This window comes from Marmota marmota, unplaced genomic scaffold (assembly GCF_001458135.2).
Source record: "Marmota marmota marmota unplaced genomic scaffold, marMar, whole genome shotgun sequence".
Classification (NCBI taxonomy): Eukaryota; Metazoa; Chordata; class Mammalia; order Rodentia; family Sciuridae; genus Marmota; species Marmota marmota.
This window is the reverse complement of record NW_026000048.1, coordinates 7,738,229-7,758,797: the sequence shown is the minus strand read 5'-3', so window position 1 is coordinate 7,758,797 and position 20,569 is coordinate 7,738,229. Positions and strand designations below refer to the sequence as shown.

The 20,569-nt window shown below is 36.0% G+C and overlaps 1 protein-coding gene across 2 annotated transcripts in view; it reads right to left on the bottom strand.

Annotated features, from left to right (window-relative positions):
• Taf3 (TATA-box binding protein associated factor 3) overlaps positions 1-20,569 on the bottom strand; it is a 172,795-nt gene that overhangs the window by 47,396 nt on the left and 104,830 nt on the right. The window contains exon 3 of one of the 2 annotated variants that reach the window (XM_015495193.2): positions 480-2,308. In XM_015495193.2, the coding sequence (XP_015350679.2) occupies positions 480-2,308 (1,829 nt within the window). Of the gene's footprint in view, positions 1-423; positions 2,309-20,569 lie in introns of both variants that reach the window. The other variant, XM_048812652.1, reaches the window with a different exon arrangement.

Sequence of the window (20,569 nt, the reverse complement as noted above, 5' to 3'; positions counted from 1 at the left end):
AAGAAACCCAAGTCAGAAGTCCTTCCCTCGGCCTTGCTATCCTCTTAAAGCAGGGATATGATTTTGTATGTGCTTAGAAAAATGGGTTCTGTTTTTCCCAGGTATCTAATAGTGCAAAATATTATGTAGTATACTTGATAATTAATACAAATATTATTCACTCTTTAAAATTACAGATTTAAAAAAAAAAAACCAAACAAACCAAAAACAATACCAAAAAACCTGCCAGAGATTAGCACAGTTAATACAGAGTTTAAGCTATGAATTTTTAACATCTTTAAGTGTACGTGGGTGGGGCTTGATTACAAGCTTATGGCTTCTAGAATTAAAATTAAACTTTGTAACCTTATTACAAACGCATTTCCAGTTAAGTTATGGGTGATTTACATCCAGAACACAGATAGAATTGCTGGCTTTGTTTACCTGTGTTTTTCACTAGGACTTTGTTCAGATAGTGCCGAAAATGATAAACTGCTTACTTTTTCATGCTTGTGTTTCTCCTTGTCTTTCTCTCTCTTCTCTCTCTCTCTTTTCTCTTTCTCCCTTTCCTTCTCTTTCTTCTCCTTCTCCTTCTCTTTCTCTTTCTTTTTCTTCTTCTCCTTTTTGTCTTTTTTCCTTTCTTTCTCTTTAGGTTTCTCTTTCTCCTCAAACAGTTTTTCGGGGAGCATTGGTGACAAGGCAGGCAGCATGGAGGGGACCCGCACTGCTGCACTAGGGCTGAACAAGGGCAGAGCCATTTCTTTGGGGGGCAATACCAGTGGTGCCGGTGGGGCCTTCATCTTCTCTTCTCTACCTTTATCTTTAAGTTTTTCCTTTTCTCTCTTATCTTTATCTTTCTTGCCTTTTTCTCTATCTTTTTTCTTATCTTTATGCTTCTCTTTCTCCTTCCTCACAATTCCATCTTTCAATCTCACTTTTGGATCAACGTCTTCAAATTCTTTTATTTTAAACTTATAGGGATCTGATTCTTCATCTTTCAGAAACTCCTTCCACGGGTATTTCGTTTCCTTGCCAACTTCTCTTTCTTTCTCCTTCTCTTTAATTTTATCTTTCTCTTTATTTTTTTCTTTGCTTCTGTCTTTTTCCCTCTCCTTATCCCTCTGCTTTTCTTTCTTTTTTAATTTAGTCTTCAGTTCTTTTTTCAACTTCTTCTTTACCTCCACTGATGAAGGCAGCTTGGTTTTCTCCTCATACACAGTGTGGAGAGGTTCAGGAGTGGGAGGAGAAATGGAGGGAGAAGAGATATAAGGGAAACTGGGAGGTATACTGGCAGGGGTTCCTAGTTTTGCCTTCCGTACCACCTCGTCGATAGAAGCATCCATCGTCCATGAGTTATCAGAACTTGAAGTTCCCCCTGAAAGAGGAAGAGGAGTGGATCCAGACTTGGTGAAATTGTTCGAAGAAGTGGAAGCTTTTGGAGTGATACACTCCGAACCTGAAATTCTCTTAGGGCTGGTAAAAATGTCTCCTTCAGATTCTGATCCAGAAGAAAATTCGAAAGGATCTGGCTCACGTTCAGCACAGGCTCGAGCAATCACAGCATCAATAGAGTCATCGATTGTTTTGTCCGTCACTACAGCCTTTCTCGGCTGAGTCTCATTGTTCAGTTTCCCAGTCTCGGGGGGAGTTTGTGTTTGTTTTACCTGGATGGTGTCTTTACTAATTTTTTCACTTACTGTGGCTGAAGGAGTCCTATTTGGTGTTTCAGGTCTGACAGGTGGTTGGGGAATATGAGACATAATCTTGGGGCTTTTGGGGCTTTTGGGGCTTTTAGAACGTCCAGGTGATTTCTTTTCTTTGGAGACAGTTTTTGGGGACCGAATAGGACTTCCAACCATTGCTGGTGACTGGGTAGTTTTAGGTGACTTAGTTTTCTGTCCTGGAGAACTGGTTTTGGTCTTTGTTTTGGGTGGAAATGACTTGGTTTCTAATGGCTTTGCAGTCGGCATTTGTGATTTTGCCACTGGAGCCAACATGGGTGGCTCTGGTGATGGAGGTGCGAGGTCTGTATTGTCCTGTACGTGGACTGGAGAGAGCATTGGAGGGATCTTTTGTGTATTTATTGAGCTGAGTGGTTCTCGAGCTTCCAATAATACTACATCTAGTGTGTCCCCTTTAGTGTTTAATAGCCGTGGTCGTTTCATGGCAGGTATTTCTTCAGCTTCAGGACTGTCCAATGGTCTTTTACCCAAGAAATTTTCATCATTAATAATTTCCTCCTCCTCCAATTCATCATCTTCTTCCAAGGGAACTTGCATGGCTTCTGCTGATGTGCCCCCATCAGTGGGTACCTGCTCTTCTTCTTCCTCTGGTAAAAAAAGAAAAAAGAAGTATTATTGGAATATAACAAAAGCTAATAAAAACAATGCTTCAAAGACAATTTCTAGCAAAGAAATGAAACTGTTTGGAGAGTAAAGCTGAAAGTTCTCAAGGCTCTTCCCTACCTGTGTATCATCCTTCATTTAAGAGCAACAGTCAGTGATGGCAGATGTATGAACTAATTGTTGTGCTCTCAGGTGGCCTGGCTCTAATTTCAGGATCTGGACTTTGCTAAGTATTTCCAGTTTTTCTTCTGCTGCTTCTTTAAGGAGCTCTTTTCCTAACCTAAGTAAATACTGTCTATCTATTTCCATGTCCTTCCTATGCCCCACCCCACACATATACACACACCCCTCTAGAAATCAAGAGATGGGTTATTATATGACTACCATCCTCAGAAGCAACAGAAAGGCATGCCTTTTAAAAAACTTCTGGAATAGATTTCAATTTTCTGAATATAATTCTTTTCCCACTTATAACTTATTTTTTATTTGATGTCAGCTGCTTGAGAGGCAGCATGGTACAATACATTTTGTTCAGACTTTGGAAAGATGATGTTTCAGCTAGAGTTCTGGCACTACATAGCAACCAGCCTTAGGCAATCTGTCAACCTCATGGAGGCTGCTTCCTGACCTTTCAAAAGGGGCCAATGCTACTTTGCTCTACCTACTTGACCAGAGTTGCAAGATCAGATTATTTCTTTCTATATATATTAACTTAGCATAAAATAGACTGAAAGAGCTCAGGGAGAATTCATAACTTAAAAGAGCTCATAATTTAGTGGGGAAATAATGCTAATGTGTATAGTACACAGAAAGTGACAAGTGCCATAGACAAAGTGGTATAAAATTCAGAGGAAAACAGATCACAGCAATGTTAAACGTGGCAAAAACTTAGGAATTATACAATGTTTGGAATATCTGGAACTGGGAGGGGCAAAGTCCAGGATGAAGGATCAGATGACAGAGATGGAAGTGGAAAACAGTAAGTATATAAGAACTAGGGAATAATTTCATTTGTTTGGAAAGTAGTGTGCAAAATGAGAAGCAGTGGAAATAAATTTAGTAAAATTGTATCCAGATCCTAAAACTTTTGAATTCCAGAAAAAGGAAGATGACCTTTATTCTACTGGTAATTTGGACAGGGAGGCCAACTGGAACCAAGAATGGACAAAAATGGAGACAAACAGAGAAGATGACTGGGATATGTATTAGAAAACATACACTGGCAGAAATATGGGTGAGTGGGATAGGAGATAATAGATACTAAAGGAAAGGGGACAAGTTATAGGGTTACTGAAATGATATAGGTAAAAGGCAACGAAAGTCTAAACTAGAAGAGTGGTAACAAATAGGAAGCACAGAGGTAAATGATGTTCTGAAGACAGAATAGATAGAACCTGACAGCAATGAAGTACAAAAGTTGAGAAAGGGTTCAAATACAATTTCAACACTTTGAGGCCTAGAGAGTGATAAATGTAGTCATTAATAGAAACAGGAAATAAGGAAAAAGAGGACAGTGATTATTACCTCGATGCCTAGACACAGAGTTTGATAAACATTTAGTCAGCAGTGTCTCATAGGCAGCTAAAAACATAATTCCGAAGTTCAGAAAATAGGTCAGGGTGTGTAAGGGAAGGCTTTTTCTTGAGGTGATTGAAATCATAATAATAGATGCATGAGCAAGAGTGAAATAAGAGGCAGCAGGTTCAAATATTTTGAAGAATAACTACATATAAAGATAAAGGGAAGAAGAATCAAAGAAATACAGAGGATCAGATGTCAAAGAGACCAGTGGAGCAAGAATTTTAAAAAGGAAACCTAGAGAATCAAGTCAGGACTCATGAGGCCAATGAGAATGAAGGAGAGGTGGGTGTGAGGGTGTGCTCCCATAATTCCAGCTACCCAAGAGGCATAGGAAGGAGGATTGTGAATTCAAGACTGGCCTAGGCAACACAGTGAGACATCATCTCCAAAAGTTAGTTAGTTAGTTAGTTAGTTAGTTAGATAGATAGATAGATAGATTAGAGAAACAGAACAGAGAAAAGAATGAAGGATAACAGCACCAAAAGTCAGGTTATAAAAGCATTAAGGGGAGATCACAGGACATGGATGAGGCAACGGATGGGAAGCATTCTGCAAACTGTAAAGAACAAGGCGACTTTAGCATATACTTGCTGCTGTTACTTGATAATGACACCATCATCCATCTAGTACCTGGAACAGAAATGCAGGAATCATAACAGATTACTTCTTTCCCTATGTCCCCTTCCAATCTGTACCGCGAATACAAGTTTTCTACTCTATTTCCTTTAATATGTTTTGCCACCGTTACTGTCTGCTTAGTCCCAAGCCCTAGAGCCTCTTCTCTACAACTGTGACAAGTCTCTATCTGGTCTCGGCCTCAGTGGCACCTTCCTCAGAACCATCTTTTACACATGACTTTCTGTGTGTGCACATCTGAGGTTTGGCTCCTCATCTTAAAATCTTTTCACTGGTCCCATCAGAAGTATTTTTTGCTAAAGGCATCCCTTGGAGTCTGAGGATTTTCTGGAATTCGTTCTGAGACTACTACTCAGTAGAGATGAGTTCTCCTATTCGCTATTAAATGGGGGAGTTACCTCCAAAGGTATGGTTTACATGCTGAGCTTCCACAAAAGCTTTGTTGTTAGACTAAAACATGTTAGAAAAATCATCACTTTAAAATATAAAAATCCAATTTCTCTGGCATGATTAAGAAAGGTGCTCCATGATCCAGTATGGCAAGTAGCTTCATTCACAGTGGGCCGAAGTGTTCCACCTATTCCAGACACACTTCTGTGCAGTTCCCCAGATACATAGGGTTCTGCCACACTTCAGTGCCTCTGCTCACGAAACTCCCTTTGCCTGAAACGTCTTTGCCCTCCTGACACACTGGTGGCTATTTCTTCCAAGACTCTCACCAAATGTCACCCCTTCTGTAATGATTTTCCTTAGAAACTGGAAATGGCCACTCACCCTCTTTGCTGCATGTATAACTGTATTACTGTTACACATGTAACAAAGAATGCCTAAGGGATTTATTATTTGGCCCTTTACAGAGAAGATTTGCTGATCTGTGTCCTAGAACTACCATATTCAGATCATGGGAATATTTCATTCCCTCCTCACTCTTATGAGAATGAATTTGCACAACTGGTAAACATGAAAAATCAGAAAAAAGAAACTTTAGGATATTATCAAAGTGAATGAAATTTTTTAGAATACTTATTAATATTATATTTCTAAATTTCAAAGAACTTCCTTTTACTCTACAGTGATTCATAAATCCCAAAGATGCCAAAGCGGAAAGATAAAGGTTTGGCAGCATAATGTATTAAAGTGAACTCTGACCACATAGGTGGTGAAGGCCTGTAATCCAAAGCAACATGAGAAGATGGGAGGCAGGAAGGTTCCAAGTTCAAGGCTAGTCTGAGCAACTGAGTCAGATCCTCAAGCAATGTAGCAAGACTCTGTCTCAAAATATAAAAAGTGATGGGGATGTAGATCAGTGGTAAACTGACCCTGTTTTGATCCACAGTACAAGAAAAGAAAAAAAAGGAAAGAAAGAAGAAAAGAGAAAGAGACAGAAAGACACACTGATTGGAAAAAAGGGGGGAAAGGTATACTTTGTTCTAATTCTGGAGGCTAATTTCAATCTGTCTTACTTTTGAGTATGAGTCCTCTAGAGAGCTCCTTAGCAAGATATTGGGAAATGCTCTAACTTAAACAGTCTCTAGAAAGGGGCTACCCAAGGACTATTATACTAGTAAGATAGTTTCGAGTCCTCCAGATGCAAGAACTGGTTTGTAATCAGAACAGCTTGAAAAATTGTATTCTGAACATAGTATGCTTGAAATTGTATTTTTTTATTAGTGCAATTTTATCAGATTGGAATCGGCAAGATGGCTGCCAGATAGATATTTAAACTGAAGAATATATGTCTGGTTTGGCTAGGAAGAAAATTAATAGCTTCATATAAATAACTTAGAAAATTCATTGGTTTGTTTTTAATTTAGAGTTAAAATAACTCATAAAAATAATAAAAAACTAATATTGGTTGTTAAATGAGAGAAAAAAATTGGCACAAAACTTGTTTCAAAGTAGGACTACACAAAAACTAGCCAAGGTTATATTCTGGTGTTGCTAATTTATTTCTATAAATTTCAAGTCCCTGTTGCCAATATATTAATCTAGAGGTTTTATGTGACTTAAAGGATAGATATTAATTACAACACTACATTATCACAAATGTTGATTTTAAGAATACCTAAAGAATACCTAAAAATAAAAAGGTTTGAAAATAGTTTTTTTTTTTTAAAGAATCAAGGTTATTAGTTTAATTTACAATTTCCTATTTACTTTTTAAAACCTTATAAGAAAACTTTGATTATAGTATCAAAATCAATCAAAATAGGCAAAGAACTTTGCTGGAAAAGAAAGCCTTACAATTTTAATAGGAACAGCAAAAAGTATGAAGGCATTTTAAATAATCTTTTAAATGAGTAATTATCTGATACCTACAAATGCCACAGGCAGTGTATACATAAGGTATAATGCATGACAATGAATAAATAAGGTAAGACCATAACCTAACTTCAGAAACGGCATATTAGCCATGTAATTTTCCTGACTTTGGCTCCTTTCCCACTAAACCCTGCTTTCTCTACCCCATCCCAGTCTCTGGATAGCTCCTGTTGACAAAAATAAAGTCAAGATTTAAAAAAATCCACCAGTCCCCATTTCCATTATAGTTTCACCACATTTGAATGTAGCTTTCTTGTTTTTGAACTTTACATAAATATCATACTATGTGGGGCTGGGGATGTGGCTCAAGCGGTAGTGTGCTCGCCTGGCATGCGTGCAACCCGGGTTCGATCCTCAGCACCACATACAAAGACAGATGTTGTGTCCACCGAAAACTAAAGAAATAAATATTAAAAAAAAATTCTCTCTCTCTCTTTTAAAAAAAAAATCATACTATGTAATGTTCTTTTGCTTTTTTCCCACCCAATATGATTCCTGACATTTACCTAGGTTGACGCAGGTACTATATAGTACAGTTCATTCATTTGCACTGTTGCCGAAATGTTCTATACTTAAATATCCATTCTCCTGGGTAGGGAGTTTTTCTACTGGAGTGAATGTATTTTGTTCTAGAAATATTACCAACTGAAATAAGTTGATCCTGCTGATGCCTGCTCCAACAGAAACTAAGTTGATGGTTATGCATAGTAAGTTTCTGGCTTTTTATTACATGGATAATTTAAATTCTATTTTCTAAGATTTTGCAATAAGATAAATATGTGATGGCTACTGAATGGTTTTCCTTTTACTAGGGGTAAAGTATTTGAAAAATGAGCACTAATTATTAATAATTATAAAACATCCTACAAGTGTCTTAATATTTTCTAATGCTCATCTGGTGAAAACAGATCTGGGAAAACAAATCTGCACAATTGGTCCAAAAGAAATTAAATATTATATCTGATGATATGAGATATTTCTATTGTTTCAAAATTTTGAAACTGGAGGAAAGGATTCTTCTGTATATATGTGATAAACAAGTATTAGAGAAAACCCTAGTTCATGAAAAACTGATTGTTCATTGTGAAATATAAGCAACATCTTCAGCTTCTTAGTGCTTTCTTTCATTGACCCAGCAGATGTGGATATTAGCATCACGTACCTTGAGAGAACAGTAAAAAGTAAGCAATAATTAGAGGTAAGTACTCAAGCTTCTAAATAATAATACTGGTCAATAGCAGAGATATGCATTGTAAAGTCAACCTAACAACACTTTTGGAAAAGATTAAAAAACAAAAAGCAATCTCTATCATCACTGTAAAACGACAGAATCACAAAGAGCACAAGACCAGAGTTAGCACTCATGAGTCAAACGGTACCAATCTCCTCAACCATCTGCCCTGACAACTCTGTTCTGCAATGAAAACATTAGAGAGTTATTGCAGATACTTAAGATGATGGCTATTCCAGTTAAGGAAGCCACCTGCTTGATAAGTCTTCATACTCATGTTGCTATGGGGGAGTAAGGAGTGCCTTCTTTTTGCTTGGGTTAAAAGTTGGCCAAAGTTAACAATGATATGACTTAAAATATATATATATTTTTTAATTTTTTAGTTGTTGATGGACCTTTATTTTATTCAGCCATTCATATGTGGTGCTGAGAATTGAACCCAGTGCCTCACATATGCTAGGCAACTGCTGTACCACTGAGTCACAACTCCAGGCCCCTTTAAAAAAATATTTTTAATTGTAGACAGACACAATACCTTTATTTTTGTTTATTTAGTTTTATGTGGTGCTGGGGATCGAACTCAGTGCCTCACACATGCTAGGCAAGTGCTCTACCACTGAGCCACAACCCCAGCCCTGTGATATATGACGTTTAATGTTTTTCCTCCCGGTGACAATTTGTTCAAATTATGATATTTTTTTATGATTATAATCACTATCATTCACTGGAGAACACCATAAATTATGATATAAGTCCTCTATTTCCTGAGGAGAAAAAAATAAAACACCACCACCAACAACAACAACAAAAGGACATAAGCATAATCACACCTAAACCAGTGTACGAATCCCTATTTTCAAAAAAATTTTAACTTACTGATTTAAGTCATGTCTACTATCAATACCCTATTTTTCATATAGATGCACTAAAATATGAATGTTACAGTTCAATCATAGAAAAATGCCTCAATAAGGAAGAACTTTTCATTCTGCCAAGTGGTTTTGCATGTAGGAGTTTGGATCTTAAATGTCCTCCAAAGGTTCATGTGAAAGGTTTTGCTCCACCATGGGCTCCTGCTATGATGTGCTGTTCTGCCACAGTCTCAAAGCAACAGGGTTGACCAATCATGGATGGAAACCTCTGAAAATATGGGTCAAAATAAAGTTTTCTTCATAAATTGGTTGTCTCAGGTAGTTGTTATAGTGACTGAAAGTAGACTAACACATAGGGTATGCTTTTTCATTGGTCAAGAAAAGAAAACAATGTGAAATAATATGAATGACTCAGAATTTGTATTCATCATCACAGTTAAAAATACAGGTATTTAACGATAGCAGGAAAGCTTAATATATATAATAATATAAATTATTATAATATAAATAACTACAAAGAACCCATGAATAGCTCTGTGAAGTGGAGTACACCTGTAATCCCACTGTTCTTAGAGGCTGAGGCAGGAGGATAGCCTTGGCAAGTCAACAAGACCCAGTTTCAAAATGAAATTTAAAAAGGGGATGGGGATGTAGCTCAGAGGTAGTGCATCCCTGGGTTCAATTACCCATAGCACCAAAAAACCAAAACAACAACAAAAGAACTCAGGAATAGTCTTCACCTAGATTCACTTATGACTTACAGATATGCAATAATTATACTTAACTTTGTATAATAAAATTTACTATAATTTTTGAGAACTGTTTAAGAATAAGTAGTAGATGGTCCTTTATCCTAAAGGCATCAATGTGTGACTTAGAACAATAGTCAAATTCTCTTTTAATCACATAAAATAAATAAAATGTATTCATATTAATGTCCATCTTTTAAAAATCTCACAAATGTTGATGGGGGCAAGGCACTACAAACTCCATTCCAATTTTCCTTCATTAATGACACAAATAAATAATCCACACTCCCTACATTTCCTTGAGGAATAATGAGAAAAACATGCTTCTTTACCAAACTTCTCAAACAAAAACAAAACAAGGCAATAAGGTCTGAACAAACCACAAGGATTTCAGGGAGGTTAATTCCAAGCTACTATAAATATTGACTTAGAACAAAATATCTTTTTAACTAGAATAGTAAATGCCTTTAAAGAAACACTATAATCTAAAAAGCTCATAGACATTAGGAAAAAAAAGGAAATTGTTTGCACATGGCATGAAAGCTTTTTATCTCATTAACTACACAGATGCATGCAACTTCTAAAATTCAGTGGCATGTTCTCAAACTAAGCAGAAAATACACTTCCATTTTTAAACTTTAAATAAAGGCACAATAAAATGCTGTACATATATATTTTCCCCCAAATTAAGTATATTTAAAGCTAGATTTCTCACTTTTAAATACATGCAGAAACAATTTCTACAAAGATGACACAAACTTTATTATTTTTCTATTCATCTATGCATCCTGTTTTATCAGATCCCTTTTTTTAATTAATAAGCAGTGAAAGGATTATTTAAATTTGTTTCCTTAAAAATACCTTTATATTGATCTGGGATATTGGGTATATTTATCATAACCAGATCCTTGAGGTGACTCAATGCTCAAAGTACTCATTCATTCACTCATTCACTTACTGAATGCAACTATGGTAATCTCATGTCTTTAAGAATCAACCACATTTCATGGCCAGTCATCAATTCAAGTGGTAGGGCAGGGATCTGCATAAGGTACACAAGTAGGACAGATATGAGGAAAGAAATGGAAATTACTAGAAACGAAGCTGGCCTGAAATACGGCTGGAATCTGTTCTCAGACCCACAGTTCAACCTAACACAGCCCAGTTAGTCTACCAAGACCTAAGATTTCTCATCTACAAAACATAAATATTTATATCTGACTTCCTACTTCTAAGAGCTAAAGGTCTTTATTATTAGGGACATCTTTACATGTAATTGACCATGTGTGTGGGATGATCTAAATTAGGGCAAGACCAAGTTATTCCTGACCCTAAATATCTCAATGAAAAACATGTGACAGTGCTGTCTGGCCACTAGATTTATGACTTTGGATAAAGGTAATATCTTTAAAATGTTTCAAAGCACTTTTAAGACAGTGAGGCTAAAAATGAAGCTAGCTTAATTTTGGGGAGAGAAGACTGAGAAAAATGGAACATAAGTGAAATGACTTGATGGATTATTAGAGATGAAATGGGTTTGGAACAAAGGGTACTGCCAGGAAGGTCAGGCTCAGGCTCAGGCTCAGGTGGGATGCTGTTGAGTGGGAGCCTGGGACAGTTGGCAAATAACAAGAAGAGAGACTGGATGTGTGGAGGGGGAAGGAGAAGCAGCAATATCTAAATCAACTGCAATTCACTCAACATTTTATCTTTTAGTTCTAAATGAGGCTAAAAAAATTAATTCCATCTACATCTCCTCATAAAATATTTTTAAATTGTCCTGTCTATAATGTAACAGGAATCAGAACCTCAAAACACAGCTCAATATATACAATTGAGTATGTATTTTTAAATAAACTAATTTACTTAAAAATGAAATTACTAGCAAAGACAAGACAATTAGGCAATGACAATTCATATAGTAAAACCAATCAATAACACAATATATTAATAGTGGAGAGAAGATGATGTGTTATAAATACCGATATACACATTGACCTGTTTAAAAAAAGCACTATTTCACTAACATTCTGCACAATAAAAAACTAAAATGCTATATAAGCAAGCCAATCCGAAGTGACACCTAGTATTATAAATGGCCTAATCTATATGTTAATACTGTTGTATCACATAACTGCAGCAAGACTAAGATAACAATATGACTTTGGGGTTTCTATGGCTACATGCTGGGCCAACGTGCCTGAAAGGGCTGGCTGCTGACACCACACAAGCATTCTGAGTGCTTCTTTTTGGTTATTTATGATATGATTTATGATAACGACAACATCTCCTATTTTCTCTCCTCCTCACATACAATAAATTGCTATCGTTAATCACTCTTCTTGGTTCAACTATGATTACAATAGCATAATAGGACCTAGCTATGGTAATATTGTGGATTTTTTTTTTACAAGAAATAAATACAAGTAGATCTCTTCAGACAATGTCAATATCTCTAATATTATAATCATCTTCCTTTAAGTCTTTCAAAATAAATTCCATTACAACTAAGATTCCATATCCAAGATGTAAGCCCTTGGTGCAAATCGAATTTATAATCAAGTACCACATATTCACAAATCACTACTATCATGATTTTCTTAAACTTACTATAATAGGAAGACTGTGCACAGGACACAGTTTCTTTTCCAAGACAAACAATGGCAGTTGTTTCTTTCCTGTGTTGATAAAACTAATCTTATTGTTGTTTCCCCTTGTCCTAGAATAAGATAAGTTAGCAATTTATCTCTCAGAAGGCAAAATAGTGGAGAAAAAAATAAAACCTTGCAATCACACACACATATATGATATGCCTCTGCCAATTACTGGCTAAGTGGTCATTTAATCTTTCTGAACTTCAATTTTCTTTTATGCCAACCTGAGCAAGAAGTTCTACTTCTCTGGATTTTGAGTAACAGCAAGACAAAATATGTAAAGAAGTCAGCCAAGGTTTAATATATGAATTACACTAAGAAACAACAGAAAGTCTTCCCTTCCCTGAATCTGTATCCTTTCAAAAGGCTGGTGCAGTGCTAACAGAATTTGGGAAGCCCCTGCGAAACTTACAAGCATCAACATGGAAGTCAGCTCAAGTTAGCATGCTTGAAGAGAAGTGTGTAGCCCAGACCCCCAGCCAAACATCAGACATCTTAAGTGAGAGCACTGCCCACGAGGCAATCACAAATATATACCGAGCTCTGTCATGTCCAACAGAAAACTGCACAGTGGAGTCAACACAAAATATCAATCCACAGAACTGTGAGCTACTAAATAGTGCTGTTTTAATTTAATTTTTTTTTTTAGTTGGAGATGGATACAATATCTTTATTTATTTTTTATGTGGTGCTGAGGATAGAACCTAGTGCCTCACACGTGCAAGGCAGGGAGTTGCTGTTTTAAATTACTAAATGTTGTGATGAATTGCTACACGTCAATATTAACTATGTGTTTACATATATAGGTACAATTAGTTCTTGTTATTTATGATAGTTATCACATATAAAGTTGCTGTGAACACCTAAGTATAAACATTGATCCACTACTCCTTAGGGAAATGCGGGGGTAGGTTCCTGTGAGTCTCTGTTCACATTTTCATCAAATGATTAGTTCATAACCTTGTTTCATATGTTTCTATTTAAAGATACCTTGTTTAACATCTATTGTGGGCTCATTAATATTGAATTACTAACTAATAGCAGTATAACTCATGCCTGAGGAAGCTTATGCTACATCACAGTCTCTGGTGCTTCAGAACAGCAGACGGCACTATACCACTATGCTTGAGGCCACTTTAAATACAAAAATCACCAACAAAAAGCACAAAAATATAAAACATATGGTACTACACAGACCACAAAAATGACACTTGTTACAGTTTGAGAGCTGAAACCAAGACAGTGTCAACTTGTTCAATCTCATCTGGGAACATGAACGTTGAGTGACTCAGTTTTTTGCCACTTTGCACATGTGGGAAAGTTCTGTGGGAGTTCTATGAGCATTTGGGGCTACAAATACATGCTAGGAAGCAGACAAAGTCCCACAAGCAAAATCTGCACATAAAGAAGATCACCTGTATAGACTGTATAGATATAAACTCATCAGCATTGAATACTTTATGGACTACTGATTTAAAATAAAATATTTGTCTTGACAGTAATTTCAGTTCTAAGAAGCAGTTAATGAAAAGAATAAATATGCTTTATGAACTAAATTGTTGTGACTATACTTTGGCAAACATTTTTCTAAATCCAAGCTGGGACATGTTTTAGTTTAATTCAAAGAACTATCCATGTACAGAACATTCTGCTCAAATCACATGCTCATCCCTAAATTTCTACGACAAGTCAAGGTTTTTCCCTCCTCAGGGTCTTTATGCCCACATATTCTGTTCTTCTCCTGTAGTAGGAACACTCTTCATTCAGCTATGCCCATGCTTCTCTATCTCTCTCTCAATAAAGCTTAAGCTAAACATCATCTTTTTGAAGAAGTATTCTCTGGTCATTTGTTCTATATCCCCAAACTAAAGAATTACAAGTTGTAACAGCTTGATCCTTAATACCTTTTTGGTCTGTTTCTCTGACGAAGCCTGAAACAGGCTAAGTCTGCATTTAAGCTAGGAACCATTAGAGGCTGATGATAAATACAGATGGTCCTTCTTTATGATGGTTTAACTTATTTTTCAATCTTATGATATGAAAGCAACAGGTGTTCAGTAGAAACCGGACTTTGAATTTTAAATTCTTATCTTTTTCAGATTAGCATTGATGGTAAAATATTCTACTTTCTAGGCAATTTAGAGGCAGGTAAGCAAAAGACAAGGTTTCTTTCTCATGGATTTTACTAGCAAATCAGATAGGCATGCCTGTTTATTTTTATGTGATTTAGTAATTTGCATCTTCTCTTTTTTTCTTGGTCATTTTAGCTACCACTTAGCAAACATTAAGTTTGTTGATTTTCAGTTGTCTATTTCTTTTTTTAAATTTATTTCTTACATAATGTATTCCACTATTGGCAACAAATTAAAAAAAGGATAATTCACAGTGATTAAGTGCTAAGAAGACAATAGAAATAGGAAAATGTGTGAAGAAGGGGAGGGGTTACTTGAGATAGTCACTGAGGAAGTGACATTTCAGCTAAGACTTGATCCATGAGAAAAGATGTAGCCTTGTGATGACACCTTGAATAAGCATTTCAGGGAGAAAAGAGAACAGGGGCAAAGGCTATGACATGGTCATCAGCTGGTGGCAGCAGCTGGAGAAGGCCAAGCTTGGAGGGGCAGAGGGACCTGCAGGATGGGTGACTTGAGGCTTGGCCTCTGCTCTGCCCAGGCACTGAGAGAACACAACTACAATATACAACTATAAAGCTCTAATTAAAAAAATTTAAAAAAGGCTCTTTATCTTTGGGACTACATTTTTTTCTATTTTGTGCATTTACATACAAATGAAAATAAAATAAAAAGTTACAACTATATGTAGGCTCTTCAACACTGCATTTCATATTGCATACACTTATAGGTGTAGAGTAATATATATACTTAAACCAAACCTTCATTCTAATTTAAGACTGTCCCAGTGCTCTAAATGACCTTGACAAAATTCTGGAAAAAAATATCTCAAGACCCGGGGCTCTAAAGCTATTTTAGAATTAACTCTGAATAATTGTCCCACAATATGAGTTTCTTGATTAATTGCTTAAGATAAGGTCTCCTTTTCGTTGTGGCCTCCAGTGGCTCCCTCTAGTTCCCATAATCACTTTTGTCTCATTCTTCTAAACCCTGGAAGGCTAAGAGAAAAATCAGAGATATACCAATTCCATTACTTGGGGATTAGCTAAGAGATAACCCTTTGTATTCCATTACTGACCATTATTTGAGTAATTATTCAATAACTATAGTGCATTTGAAAGATGCACTAATTGTTTTCTGAGGATCATGCCTGCTTTATATCAGAAAAAGTTATAAATGTTACATCCTTTAGCCCTGGAAAATCGACATTTGGGTTACATGAGAAAAAGCAATTAAGACTTTTACTGTATTTTTTAAAAAAATTTCTTTTTCTAAATAAACAGTAAAAACTAAAACAAGAATAAATAGTCTGTTGAAGGTCTTATTGACTAACTAGAAAATTAGAACTCTATTTTTGACCAGATTTATGTTTTACAAGAGTCAAATTTCTGCATAATTTAGATAGAAAATTGGCAGGGATGGCTGTTGCATCTAATTTCAGCAAAATTAGTATTCAGCCACCTGAATTTTTGGCTGTGTTCCGGTATGCTTATCCAAAGCAATAAGTAGACAGAAAACTAAAAGAAAATTAACAATCATGCTTAACGAGTTACTCTCTCTACCTCTAACTCCCCCAACACACACAAACATATGCAGGCATGCACATGCATGAATATTTTAAGATATGGATAAATAATTTCAAAAGTACACTTAATAAATGGATTCATGGTTTTGCAATCCTTCTCTTATCCATATCAGCTGCAGAAAGAACAAGAAAACTTACTCCTTTTTCAATGTATAAAGAATCCTATGATAATAAGCTGATTCAAATTTGGTTTACTAAGAGGTAATGATATTTTAAAAACCCACTTGTCCTCCAAATAAGCAAATCATTTACATCAATTCTTGACCGTCTCTGCTAATAGATGAAATGGTAGTGATGACAGTTCTAAATTCACTAGTAATTGCTTTTGGATACCGCTAATAAAAAGTTAAAAACCAACATAACTAATTTTTGCTTACTTTAGCTACTCCTAGAACTCTATTTAGTTAGCACAGACGTGAAAAGCGAGAGGCACAAAACATGTACTTAAGGTTTATCTAGCACCTATCATCTGCTGGCCTTGAGCTCAGAGAAAAAAGAAAAGCATTTATTCTTCAAACTCATGTTAACTTTATGTCTAGAAGTGTCTGACTTTGGTGGTTAGAATGAAACTGGCAAGTACAATGAAGTATAGTGTAAGGTTTGGAAGCCAGGAAGAAAATGCTGGTAAGAGAAAGACTTCCATTCGGTACTGTTTGCTGTACATCTACTATGTGCTGGGTGCTGGATGCTCATCTACAAGAAATTTTCAGTTATTATGTAAAATATGATAGTTTGCAATAATGAGTAAGCAGAGTGATACACATATTAGAAATAAATTTTAAGAGGACTGATTTTAAGAGGACTATATTTCCATTGGGCAATGGAAATATAACATGAGCCATATAATGTAAGCTTAGATTGCCCAGTAGCTACACTGAAATATTAAAACAGGCAAAACTAATTTTACTAATATATTTAACTCAATATCTCAAAAGTATTTTTTAACATGAAATCAAAGTGAAAATAATTATTAATGAGATATTTTATTTTCTTTTCATACCAAGTTTTTGAAATCTGAAGTGCATTTTATACTTAAATTACATTTCAAATTCAGATGGTATATTTTTATTAGAAATACACACACCCAAGAAGTTTCAAACATACTTTAAACTTTAAAGTTTTCCTATAGTGAATAAATTATTCATTTTAAATTTAAAATAAGTAAAATAAAATAAAATAATGTTCATTTTCTCAGATGAGCACATTTGAGGTGCTCCAGACACCAATTCATAGCCACTAAAAGGTCTAGAACTAAACTAGGAAAACTTAGGTTGGAGACCAGGAGAACATTTCAAGGTATGGATCAAGAGGTAATTAAGAAGCAGGGTGAAAAACACTGAATATGTAGCTGACTATGTGCAATGATGAGAAAACCGGAGCAGCAGCACCAGAAATAGTTACAGAAAAATCAAGTTTATAAAGATGGGGAGAAAAGAGCAAGAAGGAACTAACACTTATTAATGGTCTATGGTATACTAAGCACCAGCAACAAATGTGGGGACAGAAGGATTCAGAAATGTGGTACTCCAGAACCATGATCTGCTATTCCCTAAATAGCAGGATTCAAACAAGAGTAGATTTAAAATCCTCTACTCATGTGCTCCCTTCTCAAAATAGCTAACTTTGCTTCATTCTTCTGTCTGGTTGCCAGAAAGCAGTGGTTAATTAACTATGTAGCTTAGTAGGACTCAGGCTGCTTGACTTCAAATCTTCTCTTTACCACTTTACCACTTGCAAGCTGTGTGAATTTGGGGAGGTCTCTAAGCCTCATATGAAAAAAAATAGGATGATAAGAATAAAGATGTTCCTCAATTCACAATGGGATTAATTCTGAGAAACCTGTTGTTCAGGTGAAAATATCTAAGTCAGAAATGCATTTAATTAAACAAACCTAACTGAGTATCAAAGCTTAGCAATACAGCACCCTGCTGAGCAGAATCGATTGTTTGCCCTTGTGATTATGTATCTGATTGTTTGCTGCTGTCGCCCAGTATTTCAAGAAGATACAGTATGGCATATCACTAGTCAAGAAAAAGGTCAAGATTCAAAATCTGAAGTATGATTTCTACTGAATCCGAATGCATATTGCTTTTGAGCTATCATAAAGTTGAAAAACTGTAAGTTGAATGACAGTTAAGTCAGGTATCGTCTGTAATATCTGTTATTGGATTCATGTGACGATATAGTTTGTCAATGCTACCAAAGCACTTGGTGTGACATCTCTTATACTCAAAGTGTTCAATAAATGGTAGCTGTTATAACTAATGCTATAGTCCATATCTTTATCTCTCTGGTATGGATTATTAAAATGGAATACTAGTTGGTCCTTAGGTTTCCAATTTCTTACTATCTCCAATCCATCATCTACCCTGCCATCAGAACTAGTTTCTGAAATCTGACATTGATCATGTCTACACTTCCACTTAAAAATCTTCAATGGCTTTCACAACTCTCTGCCTTTGACCATACAACTCTTCATACCATCTTTGGCACAGAAGAAAATTGATAGCATTTAATGCCCTCCTTATTACAGAAAACTTTTTAAGAGAAAAAAGTTAGTACACATCTTAAGAATTCAGGAAAACTCTCACACAATCCTGGTTTTCTTCTGTTTCCCTGCCATGAAGCACAACAATGGACAAGAGCCCTAGAATCAGATTGGCCTAGATTAGAATCCTGATTCTGACATGTATTAGCTCTGTGACTTCAGGCAAAACATTTAACCCCCAAGGGTTTCAGTTTTCTTCTAACATATACACTACAGGTTTGTGGTAAAAGCTCTGCTACTTCCTAACAAACAGAAGGCACTTGATAGACAGCTTCTTTCCTTTTCCTTTCTCATTTAATAAGAGAAAAGTGTTCACAATGTTGGTTCTCCTCTTAGTGAGTTTCTTATGGGCAGGGAACCTGACTTACTCATTCTGAAGCCCTGATCACCGGACAGTATTAACAAATCTTTGCGAAGTTGGAAAAAAAAAAAATCACACTTTTCCAGGACTTATTATATCTAATTATTTCTATTCTACATAAATGTAAAAATGAAACTGTATTTGTCAAGGCTTTACTAGACAGAAGATTGAGGGTGGGGTATATTGCTCAGAAATATGCTTTGTGGGTAGGGAGTATCATATTTGCTATTAAAATTTCAAATCATTCAATTAAATGTGGTCTAGCCAAAGAATGGAATATTATTTAGCAATAAGATGGAATGATATTCTGTCACAAGCTACAACATGGATGACCCTGTAATCCCAACAATTTGTGAGGCAAGAAGTTGAAAGTTCAAGGTCAGCCTGGGAAACATACCAAGACCCTGTCTCTAAATAAAAAATAAAGTGGGCTGGGGATGTGGCTCAAGCGGTAGCACGCTCGCCTGGCATGCATGCGGCCCGGGTTCGATCCTCAGCACCACATACAAACAAAGATGTTGTGTCCACCGAGAACTAAAAAATAAATATTAAAAAAAAAAATTCTCTCTCTCTCTCTCAAAAAAAAAAAAAAAAAAGAGGGTTGGGGATGTGGCTCAGTGGTAAAGCACCCCTAGGTTCAATTCTCAGTACCACAAATTTTTTTTTTAAAATTAAAATGTAAAAAAAAACATCATGCTAAGTGAAAGAAACCAGTCACAAAAGACCAAACACCAAATTTATATGAAACATCCAGAATAAGCAGGAATCTTTAGTAGTTACCTAGGGCTGGAAGGAGCTGGGGGGTGGGGGAGTGACTGCTAAAGGGTGTGGGTTTATTTTGGGGGCAGGATAAGAATGTTCTAAAATGGTTTGTAATGATGGTGTCTTAACATTGTGAATATACTAAAAACCATTGAATTGTGCACTTTAAACAGGTGTATTGTATAGTGAATTTCAATTAAGCTCTGGTGTTACAAAAATCAATCAATAATTTTGTGAATGCCTACTGTGTGCCTGGTACTTCTCCAGGCACCAGGGGTACAGTGGAAAGAGTTCCTGCCTTCTTTGGTATAGAGAATAAAAAAATCAAGACTTTGTCAAATATATGAGCTGTGAACTAAAGCAGAGTGAAGGGACCAGAGAAGAATGAGGCTGTGCTGTGTTGAATGGCAAAACCAGGATAAGGATGATTTACCCATGTATGGCAGAGGCCATGTTTATGTGTTGTACACTTGTACTTGTGTGGTGTTTATTTTTGGTGGGGGTGGGGGTGGGGCTGGGTACTGAGGTTAAACTCAGGAGTACTTGGCCACTGAGTCACATCCCCAGCCATATTTTGTATTTTATTTAGAGACAGGGTCTCACTGAGTTGCTCAGTACCTCGCCATTGCTGAGGTTGGCTTTGAATTCGAGATCCTCCTGCCTCAGCCTCCCCAACTGCTGGGATTACAGGTGTGTGCCACCACGCCTGGCTTGTGTGGTGTTTTAATAATTAGACAATAAAGTAGAAAGGGAATCTGGAGCCTATCCTATATTAATAAAATGCTACTATAATTCATTCTTTGTATAAGACC